Source organism: Dromiciops gliroides, chromosome 4 (genome assembly GCF_019393635.1).
Source record: "Dromiciops gliroides isolate mDroGli1 chromosome 4, mDroGli1.pri, whole genome shotgun sequence".
In the NCBI taxonomy this organism is placed as follows: domain Eukaryota; kingdom Metazoa; phylum Chordata; class Mammalia; order Microbiotheria; family Microbiotheriidae; genus Dromiciops; species Dromiciops gliroides.
In genome coordinates, this window is record NC_057864.1 from 475,179,822 (window position 1) to 475,204,857 (window position 25,036).

The 25,036-nt window shown below is 47.6% G+C and overlaps 1 protein-coding gene across 4 annotated transcripts in view; it reads right to left on the reverse strand.

The window, feature by feature from the left end:
- Positions 1-25,036, reverse strand: part of GTF2IRD1 (GTF2I repeat domain containing 1) — a 244,094-nt gene that overhangs the window by 78,297 nt on the left and 140,761 nt on the right. For all 4 annotated transcript variants that reach the window (XM_043964256.1, XM_043964257.1, XM_043964255.1 and 1 more), the window contains exons 10-15: positions 20,738-20,763; positions 19,329-19,443; positions 11,628-11,665; positions 9,402-9,482; positions 8,629-8,718; positions 1,293-1,340 (exon numbers count right to left, since the gene is read on the reverse strand). In XM_043964256.1, the coding sequence (XP_043820191.1) occupies positions 1,293-1,340; positions 8,629-8,718; positions 9,402-9,482; positions 11,628-11,665; positions 19,329-19,443; positions 20,738-20,763 (398 nt within the window). The remainder of the gene's footprint in view (positions 1-1,292; positions 1,341-8,628; positions 8,719-9,401; positions 9,483-11,627; positions 11,666-19,328; positions 19,444-20,737; positions 20,764-25,036) is intronic.

Consider the following 25,036-nt stretch of genomic DNA (forward strand, 5'->3'; position numbering starts at 1 on the left):
TTCCCAGAAGTTCTTAATTGCTAGGGAGTTCTTACCCTAGTAGTTGGTGTCCTTGGCTTTATTGTGATTCTAGGCTGGAGTTTTTCCTAGGTCTTGTTTAATCTACTTGATAGATATTTTTGGTTTTGTTTTTAACTGCTAACAATTCTTTTTTTAGGTGGGGCGATGAGGGTTAAGTGACTTGCCCAGGGTCACACGGCTAGTAAGTGTCAAGTGTCTGAAGACAGATTTGAACTCAGATCCTCCTGAATCCAGGGCTGGTGCTTTATCCACTGTACCACCCAGCTGCCCCTGAAAAATAGTTGTTTTTTTTGGTGAGGCAATTGGGGTTAAGTGACTTGCCCAGGGTCACACAGCTAGTAAGTGTCAAGGGTCTGAGGCTGGATTTGAACTCAGGTCCTCCTGAATCCAGGGCTGGTTCTCTATCCACTGCGCCACCTAGCTGCCCCCCTGACAAATAGTTTTGATGATAATTGTTTTATAGTATGGTTGGTGATCTGGTCCTGCCAGGCCCCTTCCATTCCTATTCCCCTGCCCCCGCTTATTTTCCTTGAGATTGACCTTTTGTTCCTCCAGAAGAGTTGTGTGCTTTAATTATTTTAACTCAAAGCTCTGCGAGGCTAAGTTGGGCATGTCTGCAGAGTAAGCTGCCCTCCTTTTTTGGGGGGTCAGGGGTGGGTGGGCAATGAGGGTTAAGTGACTTGTCCAGGGTCACACAGCTAGTAAGTGTCAAGTGTCTGAGGTCGGATTTGAACTCGAGTCCTCCTGAATCCAGGGCCGGTGCTCTATCCATTGCGCCACCTAGCTGCCCCATAAGCTGCCCTCTTGAATCTCACCAGATCTGTTTTTGGAGACACAAAGACAAGTGAAGACTTCGGAGACCTGTTCACTGTGGTCCCTGCTCTGCCTGCTTGCCACTCTAATGACCAAGCCGAACCAGGCTAACCCCTGACCTGCTTCAGCTCAAGCCTTTCCAGCCCATGTTTTGTTGTCATCTTTCCTCGGTGCTGCCTAGAAAGGCCCTGCCTGCCGGTGTCCGGCCCTGGAATGCTCCATCACCCTGTATTCCCTACCCCGCCCACAGGTGGGGGCGTCACCGCTCCCACCCCAGTCCAAGCTAAGTCCACGGGAGTAAGGTAGGGAGCCAGGACTGAAGAAAACAAGGGGGAACGGGAAGCAGGAAGAGCAACATGGTGGAAGGAGAGGAAACGGGGCGGAGACAGACGGGGGCCAGGGCCAAACGAGAGATCACAGCTACTCCCTCCTTTGCCCCCGTTCCCTCAGCTATTTACCTTCCACCTGCTTCTCTTCGTGCCGAGGGTCCTCACCATGCCCTTTATCTGAAAGAGGAGCAGAGAGAGCCTTGTGAGCATCGTGCCCTCCCTTAGCCTTCACCAACCCAAGTCCCATCCAATGCACAAAATATCAGACAAGATACACGAGGAAGCCAGGTAGTGGGGGTCAGCTTGACTCGGCCACTGGCTCCAAACATCCCAAGCTGAGTCTTGCATTGCTTTAGGCCTTGGGTTCCCATCTGTGAAGTGGGCACACTGCTGGGGTTCACTATGGCTATCTGATCACTTCTAGATGGATGGGTAGAATGGAGCGAACAGAATGCCCACAGTTTGGGGCATTTTCTTAGTCTTGCTACTCTTGCTATTTTAATATTTCTTGTTTCATATCCTCTTTATTTCCATTTGTACCCTGCTAGGTACAAAGAACAAAAAAGAAAGTGGGGGTGGGGATGGAAATTAGCTCAGTAATATACCAGTACAGTGACAGAATCCAACAGGGAATGCAGTGCTCTGCAGGTGTAGGGAAGGAGTGCTGAACTGGGGGTCATGAGTCAAAGCTTCCCTCTTCCACTTAACAACTCAGTGCCTCAGTTTCCCCATCTGTAAAAGGAGGGGGGTTGGACTAGATGGCCTCTGAGGTCCGTTCTAGTTCTAGTTCTAACATCCTATGACACATTTAACCCAGACAAGGCTGAGGAAGGGACAGATATGCCCAAATTCTAATATCCATCCATCCATTGAGTCTACCATGTGTCAAACATCGTACCAGGTGCTGAGGGTAAAATAAAAACAGAGCTGATTTTCCATTGGAGGCAGGGCCAGGGTAGGGGAGACGATGTGTACACAGAGAAGCAAATACAAAATGTCTATAATGTCAAAGCAAAGTGATTTTGGGAGGGGTCTAGCAATTAGAGGGAATCCAGAAAGGCCTCATGCAAGAGGTGGTTAGCATTTGGGACAAGCCTTAAAGGGAGCTAAATGTCCCAAGAGGCAGAGGCGAGGAGGGAGTGTATTCCAGGCATGGAGCATGGTCCAGATAAAGACACGGGAACAGGATGGAATGTTGTATACAAGAAATTGCAAGCCCGCTAGCTTGGCTGCAACATGGAGTACGGAAAGGGGATTCATGTGGGGCAAGCCTGGGAAATCTGGATGGAGCCAGCCAGAGAGAGGGCTTTCGATGCCAAGAAGAAGAGTTTGTATCTGATCCTAGAGGGAAAGAGAGACGGTAGAGTTTATTGAGCAGGAAAAGAGGAAGGAGAGGAGAAAGGAAGGAAAGACCCATTTATTAAATACCTACTGTGTGCTAGGCACTATACTAAGCACTTTATAAATATTATCTCATTTGATCTTTACAACCACCTTGTGAGGTAGGTGCTGCTCTTTTCTTCATTTTACAATCGAGGAAACTGAGGCAGAGGTTATGTGATTTGCCCAGGGTCACACAGCTTATAAATATCTGAGGCTTGATTTGAATTCAGGTCTTCCTGACTCTGGGCCCAGGTGTGTCAGCTAACTGCTTCAAGAAGGGGAGTGACATGATCATACTTGGACTTTAAGCATACTGCTTTTGCAGATGAGAAGGGGGTGGATTGAGAGGGGAGAACCTAGAATGAGGGAAGCCAACCAGGAAGCATCCTGTGAGAGAATTCTGGGTCATATAACCAACAAGAAGGAAAACAGCTATTTTCTCCAGTCTCTGCTCACAACCCGCCCCCCCCGCCCCCCAAGAGGAATTGTATGTCAGATATAGATAGATTAATTATAGCTGAATCCATCAAACAAGGAAATGAGAAACCCAAGAAGGTAAAAGCCTTATGCCTTAACATTAATTTTTAACACAGTGACTTAGCACCTTTTCCCCACCAATCTCCGTGATCCAGCAGGGTTGGGTTTTTCCCTCGAACCCACACTTGGACTTCCTTCCTTCAAAGACTTTGCCAGACCACCCCATCTCCTGTCTCCACCCCACCCTGACCCCCATTTCCATTGCACTAATTCTGTGCCATGTGAGGAGTAAAGGTGCAAAAGAATCAGGCTTTCTTCTGCCTGGGGTGGCCTCTACGTTAGTAAACCTGAGAACTGTAGAGAGCCTGTCCTGAACACTCTCTTCTCCCTCCCCTAATCCTGCAAAAAGTAGAAGCCCTTCAGCCCAGCCAAATAAGGGAAGGAGGAAAAGAAAACTGGGACAGGGGGTCAGTTGAATGACTGCATGAAGCCCAAAGGAAAGGGGACTAAAACTTATCTGGGGAAAACACTTGGGGCAGCAAATAAAGTCAGTGAAAAGCAAATCCCCCAACATGAGAGCAGGCTAAGGCAGTTATGCAGTTTAATTCCTCCGATGGACCCACCATCAAAGGGGGAGGAGTCAAAAAATAAATGACTGGGGAATATGAGTAGAATAGGCTGAAATGCCAAAGATTTCAAGAGGAAGAAAATTCAATTAAAAAGCTAGAATGCAAGTAGATGAATCAACAGAGAGGAAACTAAAATTAGAAGGAAGGGTAAGTACTAAATCCTCAGAGAGATTACAAAGCTCTCTTAACAAATATTATAAGACAAAGGGATTGAATCAAGGCCTGATGAAATATAGAGCCCTGTGAAATCTCAAGAGAGCAAGGAGCAACAGGAAGATATTCCAGAATGGTTCAAAAGAGAAATGAAAGCTAGGAGAGCCAAAGTTAGAAAGGAACAATGGTCAGAGCCTAATAGTCTTCCCTGTCTAAATAATTAGCATATTGGAAAGACTTGACTCTAAAGTGGCAGAGTTTCTCCAAAGAATCAAGAGGGAGAATAATAGGCTTTGGATACAAAAACCCCAAATTGGAGGAGAAGCAGTCGGAAGAGAAGAATAAGGTGGTAATGTCTAAAGAACACATGATTTCTATTCAAAAGCAAAAGCAATTGACCTAGAAAACAGGATGCACAAAGACAACTTAAGGATCACAGATCCCCCAGAAGAACATGACAAACCAAAAAGATCTGAAGGCTACAATGCAGGAAATAATATGAGAAAATTGCCCAGAATTTCTGACTACAGAAAACAAAGGACCAAATCTTAAGGATATACAGATCGCCTTCAGAAAAAAAACAAATTACTCCCCCTCTCCCACCCCCCTCCCCAGGCTTCAAACCCTAAGACACAATGGGGCTAAATTTACCAATTCCAATGATGAACAATATGTTCTTCAACTAGACAGAAAAGACCTTTAAATGTAACTGAAAGGAAATTTAAACCACTTATGACTATTCTGTAACCACTAAAAACACAAAAGAGAATGGAATAATATGTTTTAAAACGAAGAGTTTAAGTTTCAGCCCCAAATGACCTACAAAGCTGAATGGATAAAGATGGCTGTGAACAGCTAGGTAGCACAACAGAGACTTGGAGGCAGGAAGACTCCTCTTCCTGAGTTCAAAGCTGGCCTCAGAGACCATGTGACCATGGACAAGTCGTGTCACCCGGTTTGCCTCAGTTTCCTCATCTGTCAAATGAGCTGGAGAAGGAAATGGCAAACCGCTCCAGCGTCTCTGCCAAGAAAACCCCAGATGGGGTCATGAAGAGTCAGACATGATGTGAACGACAACAGATTTGGCATTCAAAGCTCTCTCTGTATAACCTGGCCCTGCTACCTCTCCAGTCTTCTTATAGTTTAATTGCATTCTTCAATCCAGCCACACTGGTCTTTGGTACTTCCTTTCCCAGGGCAGTCCATGCCTTTGCACTGGCTGCACCCTCCCTCCTTTCCCCATCTTGCTCTGCCCCCCCCCACTTCTGCCCTTTGTGTTCCCCGGCTTCCTTCAGGACTCAGCCCAAATCTCAGCTTCTGTGCCCCATCTATTGTGTAAATATCTTGTATCTAAGGACTTGCAGGTCATCTCCCCCATTAGAGTCTAAGCTTCCCAGGCCAGAGACTGTCTTTACCTTTCTTGCGAGACCCAACCCTTAGCCCACTAAGAGCTTACTGACTTCTTGTTGACCAGCTGACTGTGTGGAGAGAAGGGGCCTGAAGCCGGAGAGGTGGTGGAGGCAGAATTAATTAGATTAGCCAGCTGATTTCAATATAGGAAGGTGCTTGAGAGGGAAGGCTTAAAGATGGCTCCCAACAGTGAGCCTGGGGGATCTGGAGGAGGGTGAGCTTAATAATAACCCTGCAGGGTATTATTATCTTAGGTTGCCGGTGGTTAGAGGGCTAGGCCTGGAGTCCGGAAGACTTAAGTTCAGATCTGACCTCAGTTACTTACTAGCTGTATGACCCTGGGCAAGTCACTTAACCTCTGCCTGCCTCAGTTTCCTCAATTGTAAAATGAGGATAATAATCACCTCTCAGAGTTTCTGTGAGGCTCAAATGAGATAATATTTGTAAAGCATTTAGCAAAGTGCCTGACACATAGTAGGTACTATATTTTATTCAGTTGTTTCAGTCGTCTCTGATCTTTTGTGACCCAATTTGGGGTTTTCTTGACAAATAGTTTGTCATTTCCTTTTCCAGCTCATTTGACAGATGAGGAAACTGAGGGAAACAGGGTGAAATGACTTGCCCAGGGTCACACAGCTAATAACCATCTAAGGCTGGATTTGAACTCAGGTCTTCCTAACTCCAGGCCAGGTGCTTTATCCATTGCCCAGGTACTATATAAGTGTGTTAGCTATTACTATATTCATTTTACAGATAAGGGAACTGAGATTCAGAGAGTTTCATGTGATTTGACCAACATAATACAGCTAAAGGGTGTGGGTCTGGGGAGGGGGGAAGCTGGAGGGAGATCTGGGGCAAAGGGTCATTTTAGGTGGCTACTGAGGTCCTTTCCAAATCTAGGTCTTTGACCCTGTGATCTTTGATTTATGAATAAACTGGGCCCACGGCAGGGTGAGAAATGCTAGGTAGGTGTAAGATCACAGAACACTAATTATTTTAATGAAGTGCCTGTCGGGAGTAAAGAGGGGGGCCCTCTGATGGGAGGCTGTCCTAATTTTATTGTACTAATTTCTGTCATCAGGCATTTCCATGGAAACAGATGGATGCTGCAAACAAAGAATTAATGAGCCTCCAAAAAGGCGAGATTTAGGCAGAGATTTCAGCTGACCGGGGCAGGAGGAGAGATTGAAGGCAGGATTCGTGATCTGGGCAGAGACCAGACCACGGGGAGTTTACCAAGACCACTGTTTGCTCTCACCACAGAGGAGCTCCTGAGCCAGCTCTACTTCAAGGGGCGCCTTTAAGTGAACCCAGAGATGGGCACTTCTAGAGGCACCTGAACGTTACCTCTTCTTTGGACAATGCCTGATATTAGGGCTGCCAGAAATGTCCTGTGCACTGAGGCATGTTTGTAAAGAGAGTGGAAAGAAACCATAGTTTTGTTTTTGTTTGTGGTTTTTTTTTCAGGGCAATGGGGGTTAAATGACTTGCCCAGGGTCACACAGCTAGTACATGTCAAGTATCTGAAGCCGGATTTGAACTCAGGTCCTCCTGAATCCAGGGCTGGTGCTTTATCCACTGTGCCACCTAGCTGCCCCCGGGGTTTTCATTAATTTCACCATCTGAGTCCATCTCAAGTCCTACCTCCTTCACAAAGCAGGGGAATTTGGTGAGTGAGCACCCGAGTTCAAATCCTGGCTCTGCTTTGGACTTCCTGTGTGACCTTGGATGACCTGCTTCCTATCAGATCTGGAATGGAATGACTTGTGGAGTCAGTTAGGTCAAGTCTGTCTAGTCCCAAGGTCACACAAGTCACACAAGTGGTATGTGGCAGGGCTGGGATCTGAATGTGGGTCTTCTGACTCCAAATGCCAGAGCTTCTATTACCCTGTGCAGAATTTCTGGGCCTCAGTTTCTTTATCTCTATAATATAAAAGGGTGACCATATGACCTTGTAGGTCCCATCCAGCTCCAAAACCATTTGAGACCACACTTCTCTGTAGAGATCACTCCTTTTTGTCCAAGAAATTTTTATGTGACCCCGAGTATATAGGTATATAAAACAGGTCTACAAATCAAACATTTGTTGCCAATTTTATTGTGACCCCCACATTCAGTTACACTACCCCATATAGGGTAGGGAACTCCCAAGTGAGGGAACTTGCTCTACCAGTGCTGATTGTCACCTTCATTCAATTTACAGGCTTATAGAGTTGCCTAGATCACTGAGAGATCAAGAGACTTACCCAGGGTCACACAGCCAGTATGTGTGTGTGTGTGTGTGTGTGTGTGTGTGTGTATAAGAGACAGAGAGAGAGAAAGAGAGAGAGAGAGAGAGAGAGAGAGAGAGAGAGAGAGAGAGAGAGAGAACAGGCTTATTCTCCTATGCTGGTTGGCTCTGTGGAAGGTGATTGACTTTTTTCTCTACTATAAGGGAGGGTTGATAAGATGTATGAGGCTGAGAGCTGGCTCTGAGCCTGGGAGAACTGGGTCCAAATTCTCAGTCAATCTCTCTGTCTCTGTCTCTCTCTGCTCTAGGTAACTCTCTAAGCCTGTAAATTGAATGAAGGTGACAATCAGCACTGGTAGAGTGAGTTCCTTCACTTGGGAGCTCCTTACCCCATATGGGGTCACATTAACTGAATGTGGGGGTCACGATAAATTTGGCAGTAAATGTCTGATTTGCATACCTATTTTATATACCTGTATACTTGGGGTCACATAAAAATTTCTTGGGCAAAAATGAGCTGTGAGTGAAAAAAGTTTAAGAAGCCCTGCCCTATACCAGTGAGATCACAGGTTCAGTCTCTACCTGATAAGGGAGCTTCAGTGGCTGAGGGTAAGGGCAGCCAGTGGTGGCAGTGGGTATGAAGGGAATGTGAATGAAAATGATGCAAAAATAAAAGGTGATGATAAAACAACCAATGTAGTACAGAGATGCTTGGAAAGACTTAAAGATGCAAACTGAGGCAGCGCCAAAGAAACAAACAAACCACGACAAGGTAAAAAGACTGAAGATTCCAATACAGGGGGAAATGAATTTGCAAAATTACGAAGAGTAAGCCAGCCCCAAAGAAGAGATAGAAGAAAACGCCTCCCCCTAATGCTCTGCAGAGCTGGGGGCAGGGTGAGGGGCCATGGGTGTGGAAAAGGGCATACAATCAGATTTGTTTTGATATATTGATTGGTTTTGCTGATTTTTCCCCCCTCTTAAAAATATTCTTTGTTTTAATGGATGGCTCTGGGTTGGGGGAAGGAAGGGGAAGAGTATGGAGGGAGATGTGGATGATATAAAAAACAAAAGATACCAATAAAATAATGATTTTAGAAAAGCAGATTCCTTCTGCCTACCCCAAGGAAGGCACTCTCCTGGGGTGGGGGTGGGGGGGGTCTCTGGGCCCCCTTTTGCTTACCTTCCATAGTCTCGAGGATGTAGCTGGACTCCTCCGAGGGAAGATGTCCGGTCACAGGGTCGTGCATTTCATCAGAGGTGGGCGAAGGGTCTGTAAATGCCACCCCCCAAATGACAAGGTGGTCTCTGTTTTCCCTTGAAGCCCTTTTCTTCCCCTCCCCCTGCCCGGGAGGCCTGGCATAGAGCAGCCTCCATGGAGTCTTCAGGAAGTCACTGTGCAGGGTATCTGGGGGACCTGGAGGTCTATAGCCCCAATAAGACGTCCCCCCTTTTCTCCATTCTGTGCTTCCATCACCCCTCACCTCATCACCTGCCCCACCTCTGGAGCGCCACTGGGCTGGGCTGCCTTTTGGGGGCCTAGCAAGGAAGTGATTTCTGACTGCCCCATGTCCCCTTTCTTGGCCCCTTCCTGGATGACACCCCCTGTGGTGCCCAGGCCCCTCCTGCCTCCCCACTTGGGAGGGAGGTATCTGGTGCCTTTGTTTCCACTGAGGCCTGAGGGACAGATGAGGTGTGCACCCTCTCCCAGGCCTTGGGGAGAACAGTGCTTCCCCAACAGAGCTCAGCTGGGAACAGGGGGGACCCAGGCTGGCCAGGAAAGTGGGTTTACCTTCCTGGAGAGCTGGAGGCCAGTCTAGACCGCAGTCTGTGCCTATGTCCTGCCCCCCCCCCCGCCAGACTACAGACTGCTTGTGGGTACGGCTGCACCTCACTAAACTCCCTGGGACGTCTGAGGCCTAGTGGGCCCTGCTCAGCTGACCTTTGCCCCCTTACCTGGGACGGTGACCTGAATGATGTCGAGATCGTCTGGCTCAATTTTGATATGCCTCAGTCCGCTCAGCTCCCCTGAGGTCCCTAGAGAAAAGAGGGGGTGCTCAGATGAGGGATGAGGTTGCTGGACCACAGCCCCACGATTATAGTCTAGGCGGTCGAGGGGAGAACCAGTCTTTTAGAACCGATCCAATGATACTTCCCCACTGGGGAACCTCCCCCGCTTGGTGCCTCAGTTTTCCCCTCTGCCAAGGATTGCACTAGGTTATTTCTGAGGTTCCGTATAGTTCTAAATCTATGGTTCTATGATTGACTATTGAAAGGGACCTCAGAGGTTGGCTGGGCCAACATCATTTTGCAGATGAGGAAACTGGGGCCCAGAGGGAAATGACTTGCCCAAGGTCACACAGGTAGTAAGGGTCAGAGGAGGGGTCTGAACCCAGGTCATCTGACGCAAAATTCAGCACTTTCCCTACTGCTTTATACCGTCCCTCACAGCTCAGGGGCCAGAGCTCTCTCTACTAAGGGATGTGACCCTTTACTGGTGACCCTTTAGAGTCCTAGGTCAGGGCCCTCAGAGGTCATTTAGTGAGACCCTTTCGTGGAAGGGAGGGAGGAGGAATTTCAGACATCACTGGAAATTTTGGGGGCAGGGGACCTGTAGGGTAAGATCTGAGATGCAGAGCCGGAAGGCACCACAGAAGCCACACGCTTAGTACAATCTGCTCATTTTACACTCGGGGAAACTGAGGCCCAGAAAGGCTAAATGACTCGCCAAATGTCACTAAGGTTGTTTTAGAGGTAGAATTTGAACCGAGGTCCTGCTATTCCAGAACAGATGTCCACGGTCCCTGCTTCTTACCGCCCTTCTAATTACACCACATGGGTGAACCCCTGGTGGGCAAGGCTGGCCCTGGTCCCTGGGAATACAAGACTGAGGGAAGCAGCCAGCTGACAAATGGCTCCTGACACTACATAGTTACTGCTGCCGGGGGTTTCTTTTACTCTAACCCCAGTTCTGTGTGTCTGTCCAGTGGGCCACCTTTGGGAGGAAGCTTTGAAAGTCAGTTAACCTGAAAGTCTCTTCCTAAATCGAGCAGCCCAGTGGCTCAGTGGAGAGAGCACTGGGCTTGGAGTCAGACAGACCTGAGTTCAATTCCTGCCTTAGAGACTTACTAGCTGTGTGGCCCTGGGCAAGTCACTTAGCTTCTGTTTGCCTCAGTTTCCTCATCTGTAAAATGGGGCAGAGAAATTGGACTCAATGGGCCTCTACAGTCCAATGGAAATTGACCTTCCTATGATCAGTCCTGAGATTTCAAGAGAGTGAGAGTGGGAAAGGGGTGTGTGTGTGGGGGAAGGGATTCTGAAGCTTTTGGGCCGCTTGGGGGTGAGCTGAACTGACTTAGAACACCCCTGCCCTGCTTGGGATTCTTCCCCAAACCATGCCATGGCTGGGGCTGGAAACGTGTCCCTCAAGTAGGTAAGAGTGGCAAAGTAGGAGATTTTGTATTGAGAGGGCAACGGCTCCAGGTGAGGAGGTTCTAGGTGAGGAGGCTCTGGGAGAAGAAGCTCTGGGTGAGGAGGCTCTGGGTGAGGAGGTTCTACTGAGGAGGCTCTGGGAGAGGAGGTTCTACTGAGGAGGCTCTGAGAGAGAAGGTTCTAGGAGAGGAGGCTCTGGGTGAAGAGGTTTTACTGAGGAAGCTCTGGGAAAGGAGGTTCTAGGTGAGGAGGCTCTGGGTGAGGAGGTTCTACTGAGGAGGCTCTGGGAGAGGAGGTTCTACTGAGGAAGCTCTAGGTGAGGAGGCCCTGGGTGAGGAGGTTCTAGGAGAGGAAGCTCTGGGTGAGGTTCTACTGAGGAGGCTCTGGGAGAGGAGGTTCTAGGTGAAGAGGCTCTGGGTGAGGAGGTTCTGGTGAGGTGGCTCTAGTTGAGGAGGTCCTGGGTGAGGAAGCTCTAGGTGAGGAGGTTCTGAACGAGGAGGTTCTAGGTGGGGAGATACTGGGTGAAGAAGTTCTAGGTGAGGAGATTCTAGGCAAGGAGGCTCCACGTGGGGGCTTCTCTTGCCATGCCCCATAGAGCCCCTCAAAGGAAGTGTCTGTCTTGAGAGGGAGGTTCCTGTCATTGGCGTGATGTGGCACTGTGTGCTCCCTGAGCATGCCGGCCCTCGCTGCGCCTTCTCCTTTCCATCCCCACCCTGTCCAGACACCCAAGGGGATGTCCCAGCTCCATACCTGGCTCGCAGTCTTCGGCTATGCTGCATTTGTCCAACCTGAGGAACAGAAATGGAGAGCACAGCAGTGATAACAGGTAGTGGACCCCACAGCAGAGCCCAAACTCTCCAGCCCTGACATTCTAGGCCAGCAGAAGTCTGGCTTCAACATCCTTCTTGACCTCTGACTCATACTTCAGCCAGGCTGGTCTCCTCACGGCCCTCCACACATGTCCTGCTCAATCCCACCTCCAGGTCTTTGCTCAGGCTATATCCCCATCCACACCTCCCATTTCCCTCCCTTTTCTTTGCCTGCTGAATCTTGCTGGGCCTGGAGCTGGAGGCTCATAAGAGCCAGAGCAAGAAAGAATCTTAGGGATCACCAAGTCTAACTCCTTCATTTTACAGAACAGCTCAGACCCATACAACATTTTAAGTTTTGCTAAGTTTTTCTCCCCCTTGAGAAATCACTTTATCTTTATCTATCTGCACACTGGTCATATCATCCTCAGTAGAATGTAAGCGTCTTGTGGGCAGGGACTGTTTCATTCTTATATTTCTAGAACTTAGTGTAGAGCTTTGTATACAGTAGGTGCTTAATGAATGCTTGTTAAATTGAACTGAAATAAAACCACCTTCCAGTATCTCTCCCCCAGCACTCATCTGTCTTCATTTTGAATCTATTTGATCCTCGTAATAATCCTGTGAGATAACAATGACATTAGCATTTGTGTAACACTTTCAAGTTTTGCAAAGAGATTTAAAATATTATTTCATTTGCATTTAACGACAACCCTGGGAGGTAGGTACTTTTATTACTCCCATTTTTCAGATAAGGAAACTGAGGGTAAGAGTGACTTGCCCAAGGTCACACAGCTTGTAAGTGATGGAGGCAGATTTCGAACTGAGTTCTGCCTGATTCCAAGCCCTAGATGATATTTGCAGAGCTCTTTGCAAAGAGAAATGCTAGTTATTATATTATTATTATTTGATCTTGTGACCATAAGTCCACAGAAGACGCCTATTACCACGGTCTGGAGAGTGGGACCGACCTCACCCAACCAGATGATAAGCTTGTTGAAAACTAAGACTGTTTAAAAGCATTTTGTTTGCTGGTCCCTATGTCCAACACAGGCCTATGTGTTTAAGAGAAGTTCAGTTTATAGCTGATGAATGACTGAATGGACAATGGAAATATCCTTGAATTGTCCTAGTTAATTCCTCTTAGAATGTAAGCTCTCTGAAGGCAGGAAGTGCTTTCACTTGTATATGTATCTCCAGTACATAGAAAAGTACTTAGTGCATGTTAATCACTGAACATTGTTTCTTCCTTCCTTCCTTCCTTCCTTTCTCTTTCCTTCTTTCACTTTCATCCATCCATCCACCCATCCATCCATCCATCCATCCAACCCACCCATCCACCCGCCCATCCACCCATCCACCCATCCACCCACCCATCCATCCACCCATCCATCCATCCATCCATTCTGGCCCTGGCCAGGCAGGGTGAAGCACAGACAAAGGAACAGAATTAGAAGCTGCAGAACCTGACACACAGATGCTCTGCCACAGAGGGACTGTTGAAGTCAGCTAGGCCAACCTTGACCTTAGGAATAAATGCCCTCTACGACATCGCCAACAAATGATCTGGATCTCTAGGATCAAAGTCCCCTTTGGAAGACTTCCAGGGAGGGGAACTCACTCCTTCCTCAGGCGGCCCAGTCTACTTATGATCAGCGCCAATGATTAAAGTTCTCCCTTAGATAACTCCCAGTTCATTCTCTCTCCCCCTTGAGAAATTACTTCATCTTTATTTATCTGCACCCTGGTTATATCATCCTCCCTCTGCCCCCTGTAGATCGTAAGCTTCTTGTGGGCAGGGACTGCTTCATTCTTGCTGTATTTCTAGAACCTAGAGTAGAGCTTTGTATACAGTAGGTACTTAAAGTGCTTGTTAAATTGAATGGAAATAAAACCACCTTCCTGTAACTTTCACCCAGCACTTATCTGTCTGTTTTCAGGCTCCAAGAAGAACCAGGATTATTCTTTTTGACCATGTGACAATCAATCAACTTTTTTTCTTTTTTTGCACAGCAATGAGGGTTAAGTGACTTGCCCAGGGTCACACAGCTAGTAAGTGTCAAGTGTGTGAAGCAGGATTTGAACTCAGGTACTCCTGAATCCAGGGCAGTTGCTTTATCAGCTGCGCCACCTAGCTGCTCCACCATTCTAGAATTGTGCTCAGAATTGGTGTCAGCACCATCAGACCATTGAATGAAGGCATCTTGTTCTTTTTGACGATCCAGACGTCTCTCCATCTCTGGTTCTCTGGGACCCTCCCTGCTCTCCCCAAGCCCTCCACACCAGCAGTCAGCCAGTTCTTCAAGCCATTGTTGGTGCAATTCCTCCAGGCCAGGAAATCTGACCCTCCTCAGAGCAGCCACATGCTCCTTTGCTATCTTCTCACCCATCTCAGGCTCTTATTTCCTCTTACCTATTTCTGTTCTAATCTTTCAGTCTGAAGAACATCTTCTTTGATAGGGAAGATGGGTTTGAGAAGTACCACTTATTCTTTTTTTTGAGGGGCAATGGGGGTTAAGTGACTTGCCCAGGGTCACACAGCTAGTAAGTGTCAAGTGTCTGAGACTGGATTTGCACTCAGGTACTCCTGAATCCAGGGCCAGTGCTTTATCCACTGTGCCACCTAGCCGCCCCCAGTACCACTTATTCTGCAGGCCATTATTTCTGTCCAATCTGCCTCAAGCAGCAGACTTATCCCCTCCCTTGTCATTCCTACCTTGAAAAGAGGCTCAGCCTAAAAAAAAAAAAAATCTATTTTGGGGTCCTGGGCATGTTTCATAAAAAACTCATCTCCATTTCCATTTTAGACTTCCTAATATTATTTTTGTTTGAAAAATAAACTAAAATTTTATTCTAAATTTAACCAATGTCAAAAAAGAAATTTCCATTACAAAACAGGAGGATTATGTATGAAACTGAGATTCCCTATTACCTGCAGCTTGCTTTTTGAAAAAGAGTATATAGGGGCAGCTAGGTGGCACAGTGGATAGAGCACTGGCCCTGGAATCAGGAGGACCTGAGTTCAAATACGGCCTCAGACACTTAACACTTACTAGCTATGTGACCCTGGGCAAGTCACTTAACCCCAATTGCCTCACCAAAAAAAAAAAAAAAAAAAAAAGAGTATATAATAGGGGCAGCTAGGTGGCGCAGTGGATAGTGCACCAGCCCTGGAGTCAGGAGAACCTGAGTTCAAATTTGACCTCAGACTAGCTGTGTGACCTTGGGCAAGTCACTTAACCCTGATTGCCTCCAAAAAGAAAAGTATATAATAAATTCAACAGGTTTCTTTCAGAGCTGTTCTGATTATCTGGTAGGTAACGAGTTCCTTGTCACTGGGATTCTTTAAATACAGACTTAGATGGCCACGTATCAGAGATGATCTGGCTTGACAGAAGATAGTATGACAAATTCTGGGAATTTTATTGGATTGCAGGCTCCTATGATGTGATATCCCCAAGAGCTGGTGAGATCTTATGCTGCACTAATCAAAGTAAAAGGGACAGTAAGAAGGTGCAATAGATAGAGCACTGGGCTCAGAATTAGGAAGACTGATCTTCCTGAGTGCAAATCTGGCCTCAGACACTTACTAGCTGGGTGACCCTGGGTAAGTCACTTACCCCCATTTACCTCAGTTTCCTCATCTGTAAAATGAGCTGGAGAAGGAAATGGCAAACCCCTCCAGTGTCTTTGCCAAGAAAACCCCAAATGGGGTCATAGAGAGTCAGACAGGACTGAAATGACCGATATAGGGACATAATACCTGTCTTCGAGGACTTGAGAGTTTCTCAAAAAGACAAAAACAAGTCATAGCTAAGATCCCACATCCTGCAGGAAGCCTTTCCCCATCCCCTTTAATGCTAGAGCCTTCCCTCTGGTAATTCTACTTTGTCCTAGATCTTATTTGCACATAGTTGTGTGTATGTTGTTTCCCCAGTCAACGATGAGGCCCCTGAGGGCAGGGACTGTCTTTTGCCTTTCTTTGTATCCCTGGGGTTTAGTGCCTGACACAATTACATCCTTATTGACTGACTTATTCTGCTTAATTTCAGAGAGTGGAACCAGAGCCAGGAGCTGGACGTCCCAGGGATGCTGATTCAGCTTAATGTAAAAATGACCCCTCTCCTATATTTCATCTCATACATGGTCTCAACTGAAGAAAATGTGTCACACCACTAAGCTTCCTCAGTGAAATTCCCAACAGTGTGAAAGAGGTCACTTTAACTGATTTAATTAGCCAGGGCACAAAGTCAGCAGCTAGGAAAAGAAGATAGTTCCTCAAATGAGATAAGATATGCAAAAAACGCTAAAATCTGTAATGTTCTAGATCAGTATCACTTATAATAAATAGTATTTCTATAGTGCTTTAAGGTTTGCTAAGTGCTTTACAGTTATTATCTCATTTTATCCTCACAAAAACCCTGGGAAGTAGGTGCTGTTATTATCCTCATTTTACAACAAGGATAATAATATTTATAGAATACCTACTATGTGCCAGGCCTTATACTAAGCACTTTATAATTATTATCTCGTTTAAGCCTCAAAACAACCCTTGGAGGTGGATGCTATTATTATTATTATTATCCCCATTTTATAGATGAAGAAAGGAAGGCAAACAAAGGGTAAGTGACTTAGGCAGGGTCACATAGTTACTAAATGTCTGCAGCCAGATTTGAACTTAAAAACTTCTTGATTCCAGGGACAGGGCTCTACCCACTATGCTACCTAGCTGTAATTATTACTACTAATACTAATCAATATTATTCCTATTAAAAAACAAAACCATTAAGAGCTATTTATGCAGGAATCATGGGTGTTTTTGATGAAAACACAGAAAGGGAACATGCAGGCTTTTGCAGACTGTTTTTTGCTGCAGATCACATAATTATGGTCTTGCAGCTAACTGATGGGTATATAGAGAATACAAGATCCCTCTGTGGTTATTGTTTACTGATTTTCAGAAAGCATTTGGCCAAGTGCAGAAAAATGAAGCCTTGAAGTAGTCTCTCCTCAGGCAAGGTGTCAAAAATGATACATGATTCCACGGCAGAAGTAGCTACCAAAATAACTTTTTGCGTGAAGCAACACCGGAGGTGTGAAACAGAAAGCTTCATGTTTCATCGCAGGTTCTCACCAACGTCACAGAAGATATCCTGGGTAAAGCCCAAACAAAAGAAAATGTTCCTAATTGATGTTCAGGCTCTCTAATGCTCCTGTTTATAAAAGACATTGCCATAAGTTCATCAAGCCCTGGAACACAGAGGAAGCCTCCTCGATGAAATTCACAATAATTGAAAGAGACGGATTTAACCATCCACAGAAAGAAAACAAAGTGGATGAAAACCAGCATAGATCATGACTTGCAGCTGAAGGGGAAGATATCATCAATATGTCATGTCCTATGATGGTCAGTTGGAGGAGTTGGGAAGGTTTAGCTTGGAGAACAGAAGACCTGGGATGGGTGCGTGTGGTGATATCTTCAAATTTTTTAAGGGAAAGCTTAGACTTTTTCTGCTTGGACCCCAAGGGCTGAACTAGGAGCAACAGGTGAATGTTTCTGAGGATCAGATTTCTGTTTGCTATAAAGAAAAACTTGCTTTTATTTTATTAACAATTAGTACTATCCAAAAGTGGACTGAGCAGTGTCTAGACATAATGAACTCTTCCTCATCAAGCTTTCCAGGAAAGCCTGCATCAACATTTGTTAGGGTTCCACTTGTTGAAGGATTAGGTTGCACAGTCTCTGAGGTCTCATCCAAATGAGAGATTCTATGTTTATCTTGGACACGTGGAATTAGAAGTATCTGAAGGGCTGTCGTGGGAAATAGGGATGAGACTCGTTCTCTTTGGCCCCAGAAGGCAGAACCAGGAGCAAGGGGTAAAGGGAGGCCTCACGGTACAGCCATAGGAATGCTGGCTCTGGAGGCCCAGGACCCAGTTCAAATCCTACCTCCAACACTCACAGCCTGTGGGACCTCGAGCAGGTCTCAACCTCTGGGCTCCATTTTCCTTATCCCACAAGGAGGGGGTTGGAGTAGATGGTTTCTGAGGTCCCTGCCAGAGCCAGTGCTACAAAATTATCATCTGACGATCTTCTCTGGGCCTCAGTGTCCTCAGCTGTAAAAAGGGTGGGTTGGACTGGATGGTCTGAGGTCCTTCCTAGCTCTCGAGCTGGGCCCCGAGGTTGAAGAAAAGATTTCGTTTTGACTTTCACTAACTTGTCGATGTCCCATCAGATACACTTGCTTCTTAACCTTTTCCGTTCAACATGATGCTCATTCTCACTTCATCCCAGTCACATCCTCGATCTCGTTACCATAGCGAGCATTCCCTCCCTCACGATCCCTAACTCTGAAATGTCTCCAACGGACCCATAACCTGCCCTCCTTCCATCTCTCCCTGCCCCTCATTCCCCCCATTCTCCACCCTCCTCGAAGCCTCCCACTCATCACCTTCCAGGTCGTCCGTCACTCCCGCTTTGCTCGCTTCTGTCCCTTCAAAACCCAGTTCGACTTTACATTGTTCTCTCCCTTGGGGTCCGGTCCCATAGCCCCATTGGCCTTTCCCATTGACTTCTTGTTCTTTCCCAAAACCCAGTCCTGGATCATTACCTCCACTTCCTTTCTCTGCTCTTGCTCATCCACATCAGAATGCTACCCCACAGAGTGCATCCATCACAAGTTTGTTATTCAAACCCAGCAGGGGCCTCCCTGATCTACACTAACCATTGAATCCTTCCCCACTCATCTCCTGATTACCCTCCCTACTGTGGCTATTTCAAATTTTCCCTTCTCTTCCCTTCTTTCTGCCCCATGCCCCTCACTAGCAGACCTTTCCTCATGCTTCATTAAAAAAGTGATGGTGTAGGGGGCAGCAAGGTGGCACAGCAGATAAAGCACTGGCCTTGGATTCAGGAGGACCCAAGTTCAAATCCAGCCTCAGACACTTGACACTTACTAGCTGTGCGACCCTGGGCAAGTCACTTAACCCTCATTGTCCCACCAAAAAAAAAAGGACTACATTATATACATTTGGGGCAGGTAGGTGGCACAGTGGATAAAGCACCAGCTCTGGAGTCAGGAGGACCTGAGTTCAAATCCAGCCTCAGACACTTGACACTTACTAGCTGTGTGACCCTGGGAAAGTCCCTTAACCCCAATTGCCTCTCCCCTCCCCCCAAAAAAGTGATGGTGCTTCCCTTCCCTAATTCCATGCTTTGAATCATCTCAAAAGCAGTCCCCCCCCATCCTTTGCCCCAGTCCTCCTAAAAGTAGACATCTTTGGTCTCTGGCTCCTCCTTTCATAATCCTCCCAGCCCTTCCCATGAGATGAAGATGAAGAGACTACATGAAGATGAAGTCTGTGTAAGTGGTACTAACTGTGTGTGTGTGTGTGTGTGTGTGTGTGTGTGTGTGTGTGTGTGTGAGAGAGTGATTAAGGGTCAAAGAGCATAGCCAGATTTGGCCACAAGACTATTTATTCACCGTCCACAGACCAAGCCTGAATCCTACCCAGAGGCCTTCTCTTCAAAGGACATCTACACTCAAGACCCCCAAGGACCAGGACTCAGGCCCATAGCCCCATCAAAGCCAGAGGGAGAGGGAAGGAAGAGAATATGCAGGCCAAGGGCCACTGACCTTACCTGGCTTGTGACGTCCCAGCCAGATCTAGGACGACCATCCGCGGGGCTTCTGCTGAGGTGTCCTCGGATGGACTGGCCGGCTCCAGTTTGGTGGGGTCTTTGGTAAATTTGCTTCCTGGCAACAGGGTGAGGAGAGAAAATGAGACACGAAACCCCAGCTGGCTCTGTTCTGTCCAGTTGTGAATCCTCCTCGGTCCCTGCCTCTCCCAGGCTGGGTCAAGGCCCAAGAGATGAATTGTGAACTTGGAGGTAGGAGGCCACCTTCAGAGGATGCCCCAAGGGCAGTGGGAGGGAGGCCCTTTGTGCCTTAAGCCATCAGCTCCTAGACCCCTTCTTGTACAAGAAAATCAGCCCACCTTGAGGTCCATAGTGTTGTGTGTGTGTATGGTGGGGGAGAGGAGGGTTCTGAGCCAGAAACAAACGTCCCCATAACCCTGTTCCTTCCTCACACTTCTTGCCAACCCTCAGCATGGGTGTATGAGGGGGAGCACTAGCAGGGCCAGTCCCCTGGGAGAATGCGTTTTTTTGATTAAAGATCCACTGAGGATGGCAGGGGACCACAGGCCTTTGGGATGAAGGAGATAGATGGCTGTAACATATAATGAACAGTCTGAATCCAGGTTTGTTTGCGAGTCTTTTCTCAACCAGACTCTAAGCTCCTTGAGGGCAGGAATTGATCCACATCCCACCAAGCATACAGTAGATGCTCAATGCTCACTGAATCTAATTCATCTAAAACTCCCCATTAGGAGCCCAGCCTCCTTTTGCACTTTTCAGGGGCCCCTGGGACCACAGGGAAGGAGGGAATAATAACAACGATAATAATAATGCTTGGAAATAGACCTTTGGTTTCCTTGGTATATAAGGATAAGAATATACTCTCTCTAAATGCAAGTAACTGGCACCTTCTCTCAGAGAACCATTCAGAGCAGTTGGGGCTTAAATGACATATCCAGGGTCACACAGCTAGTGAGTCTCGAACCCAGGCCTTCCTGACTCCAAGGCCAGACCTCTAACCACTATGGTAAACAGCCTCTCGTATTTAGTTTCAGGGTGATTTTTAGGAATATAACTGGGTTGGTTTTGGTTTGGTTGTTGAAGGACCCTTAAAGGGTTTCCATTAAGGCCTTTCCATACAGTCCCTTACCCAGCACTCCATCTCTGGCTCTGCCGTGCCCTATGTCATATGGGAACTCAGGAACATAGAACCTAGAGGAGCAGCACCCCCACCCCCGTCCCCGACTCGGAGAAGGCACTTTCCTCTGTGTCTTTTACCAGCCAAATACTTTAGAGACTCCCCCGCTCCAACGAGCCCCATGAACCCAGGTGAGGCCCTGTCCCCAACCCTGGCCACAGCAATGGCTTGGTGTTACCCGCTTAGCTTTAGGACACAAGGTGCCACCACGTACCTGTAAAGATTCTCTCGTCAAACATCCTGGGGGAAAGAAAAGAGAAGGGAGCTCTTAGTAAGTGCATCGGGGAATACGGGGGATTCTCTCTCCCCCCACCTCCTCTCCACCCCAGTCTCGGGTCTCCTTCTTAAGGGGAAAAGACCCCCAAGCTTGGCCAACTTTCCCTTCTTGGGTCTACTTGTTACAGAGCTTCTCTCTTTAATGTGCACCGGGGTCAGGAAGGACCAGGCCCAGCATTCCTTCATCTCCATGAATGGAGGTTGCACGGATTGCTCAGATGAACAGGCAATCCAAAATAATTTACTTGCGGTTTTGTGATGCATTTGGAGCCTCATATAGGGAGAGGGGAATTCATAGATTCATAATATTTTATAATCTGCTAAAACAAAACCCCAAACAACTATCCCCTGAATCCATGACTCAAAGAGATAAGAAATGGATGACTGGCAGTCCATGTTTATGTACTGCTTATTGTCCCTCGAAGCACATTTGCTAAGGAGATAATATAAGTATTTGTTATCCCCTGATGGAGAAACTGGGACACAGTCAAAGGACTTGCTCAAGATCACCTGGTCCATGTTGTTCAATTGTTTTTCAATTGTATCCAACTCCCTGTGACCCCATTTAGGGTTTTCTTGGCACAGATACTGGTGTGGTTTTCAATTTCCTTCACCAGCTCATTTTTTACAGATGAAGAAATGGGAGCAAAAAGGGTGAAGTGACTTACCCAGGGTCACGCTGCTACTAAGTGTCTGAGGCCAGATTTGAATTCAGGAAGAGGAGTCCTGCTGACTCCAGGCCTGGCACTCTGTGCACTATGGTGCCAACTAGCTGCCCCTACACCTGCTCCATACATGTTAAATATGAATCTGGGTCTTAAACCCCTGGGACAGAGCTGTGGCCACAGTAGGGTGGGGTGAGGTAGCTATTGAAGGGCCTATTGGCTCTGAAATTCTGTCATTCTGGGAAGTGGAGGAGCCATGATTGGAACTCAGGGCCTTCCACTCCAAGTTCAGCCCCTCTCTACCAGGTCACCCTGATGGCCAATACTGTGAGGTCCTTGAGGGCAAGGAGGGCCAGAGAATTCTATCTCTTTGCATAGTGCTCTGGTATATAAAAGGTGCTTAATAAATGTTTGCTGACTGATTTTAGTCTCCTCTCCAGCATTGCCTCGCCCAGGATCGGGCTCACCGGACCCCCATGGGAGGTGGGGGAGAAGGACAAGGAAGGGGGAAGGAAGATGAGCATGACTCAGGGAATGCCTGACTGGAGTTGCACAGGATGCTGGGAAGAGGAGAACTGATAGGATACCAGGGGCTGGGCTTGCCTGGGGAGGAGTCAGGGGAGCTGGGTTCAATTCTTGGTCATGCTGTGTGACCCTGGGCTGCTTAATCTCCCTGGGTTTTAGTTTCCTCACTTGTAAAACAAAGGATGGGGAGGGGGGGGGCAGCAGTTAGGTGGCACAGTGGATAAAGCACCGGCCCTGGATTCAGGAGGACCTGAGTTCAAATCCAGCCTCAGACACCTGACACTTACTAGCTGTGTGACCTTGGGCAAGTCACTTAACCCTCATTGCCCCGCAAAAAAATCAACACCAAAACAAACAAGCCAAAAAACCTCCAAAACCCCCACAAATGATTGGGCTAAAGGAAGGGACCTCTCGGATTCCCTAGAGCTCTCCATGTTCTTGTCATCTCTGATTTATCCGTGCGTTTGTTCCCCAACTGCACCCTAGACTGAAGGCTGAGAAGGGTAAGCTTTGGATATAGCAAACTTAGGGGATTCAGGATGCAGCTGGTGGCACCACAGTGCACAGAGCGCTGGGCCTGGAGTCAGGAAGACATCCTTCTGAGCTCAAATCTGACCTCGGACTCTTACTAGCTGTGTGACCCTGGGCAAGTCACCTAACTCTGCCTCAGTTTCCTCATTTGTAAAATGGAGTTAAGGACATCTGTAGCATGTAGCTCTCAGGGTGGTTGTGAAGCTCAAATCAGGGACAGGACCTGGGACACTTTGTAAGCTTTTCAGCGTTCCCTAACACCACTTATTATTATGAACCCCAGAGGTGGTTGGCCTTAACCCTGAAAGAATCTGTGATTTTGTCAGACTAGGCATACTTTTCACTTCACAGACAGTTTTCATGAGTTGTTGGGCTGAAAAGTCCATTCCCTGTGCTGAGCCCCTTAGCCAGACTGGATCAGGACTATCGGGCAGGAATGGACTTCAGTGGCCACGGAGCCCAATCCCAGGGTTTACAGATAAAGAAACCGAGGCCCAGAAATGTGAAACGACTTGCCCAGTCACCCAGCTAGTAAGAATCAGAGGTGGGATCTGAACCCAGGTCTACCTTTCTCTCAGTCTGGCACTCTAACCATTACTATGGCTTCCTGGTCCTTGGGTAGAAGACACATAACACGTGCCATGCAGCCCACAATGCAGGACCCACAAGAGTCTGTGCCTCGCTGGAGTTTCTTTCAAGAATCCCAGACTATCAAAGGCATCAGAGTGCTTGGTACACAGTAGGCGCTTACTTGATGCCTGCTCCTTCTCTCTACTTGTGAAGCAGGTGCTGATCATGTACACAGGTGGAAGGAATTTCCTCACTGGGAGACTCATATCAATGAAGCCATAGCTTCCATCCAAAATCATATTGTGTCATTATTAGGACTCCCTGGGTGGCAACATGGATCCTCAGCTGTAGCAGACATGGTTAAAGTGGCTTTTTGGATTCCCAGGATGGTTCTGGGCTGAGCTTTGGGCTGAGCACCTGCGGGGCTCTTAGGAGAAGGCTAGGGGGGACCTCAGGGGCCATCTAGGTCAACCCTCCCATTTTATAGATGAGGAAATGGAAGCGGCAAATGATGGAGGCAGGATTCGAACCCAGGGTCTTGGCCCTCAGGCCGTACAGTTAAGCTCTGGTCACCACTGACCTTGGAGAACAGTGCCCTAGCCTACTCTAGGAGGATGCTGGAGGCTGCTGCTCCTAGAAGACGAGCAAGAGCGATCATTTAAAGGGGAGCAGACACATTTAAAGAGCAGGGGGGGAGGAAAAGATTGCCTTTGATCACCCTGCAGAGAGCCTGAGCCCCCCCTCCCCCACTGGGGCCCAGGTGCCTCTTTGTTCCCCAACAACATCCATCTGTGGACACTCGATTAAATATGAAAGCACCAAGCCCGGAAGAGATGCAGAAGCGAAATTGGTTTTCTTTCCGAGGACTCTCCTCAGCCCCTCCCGCCCAGGACTGAGGGCCTCTCAGCCCCTTCTATTATTTATATGCTGATTAATTTATCAACAGGCACAGGAGAAGGGGGCATTCTAACAATATCGAGCTCACTGCGTCCCTCCCCCTTCTTCTTTGTCATGGAGGGAAATGGGGTCCTGAGGGGGGAGGCTGACCCAGCATGAGGTGGGTGTGGAGGAGAGGAGATGGGGCCATGGGGCCTGGGAGATGGGGATGCTTCAGAGACACCTCAGGTTGGAGGGAGGGCGTTGGAAGCATGACTGGGAGAGATGTCACTGATCCCAAGCTCACAGATTTAGAGCCAGAAGGAAGCTCAGAGGCCACTGAATTCAACCCCTCATTTTACAGATGAGGGAACTGAGGCCCAAGGAGGGGAAGTGACTTGCCCAGGGTCACACAGCTAGTAAGGGTCTGAGGAGGAATTTGAACACAGGTCTTTCTGACTCTAGGCCGAGAGCTCTAGCCACCACACTGCGCATGGAGTTCATTCCCCTGCCTCCAAGCAGGATGAGACTTAACTTGAAAGGCAGTGTGGTGCAATGAAACATTGATTTGTAATCAAAGGATTTGAGTTCAAGTTCTGGCTTGGGCACAAACAGCAGCTCAGTGACCTTAGACTAGTCATCTAACCATCCTAGGTCTCAGTTTCCACAACTGTAAAATTAAGAAGTTGGCCCAGGGGTGGCTAGGTGGCGCAGTGGATAGAGCACCGGCCCTGGATTCAGGAGTTCCTGAGTTCAAATCCAGCCTCAGACAGTTAACACTTACTAGCTGTGTGACCCTGGGCCCAAATCACTTCTTTTTTTTTTTTTTTTTTTTAGGCAATGGGGGTTAAGTGACTTGCCCACAGTCACACAGCTAGTAAGTGTCAAGTGTCTGAGGCCGGATTTGAACTCAGGTACTTCTGAATCCAGGGCCGGTGCTTTAACCACTGCGCCATCTAGCTGTCCCTCCCAAATCACTTCTAAAAGGTCTTTCTTCTTGCTCTATGACTGTGACCTTGGGTGAATCACTTCATCTCAGAGTGAAGTGGCCTCGAGGTCCCTTCCAGACT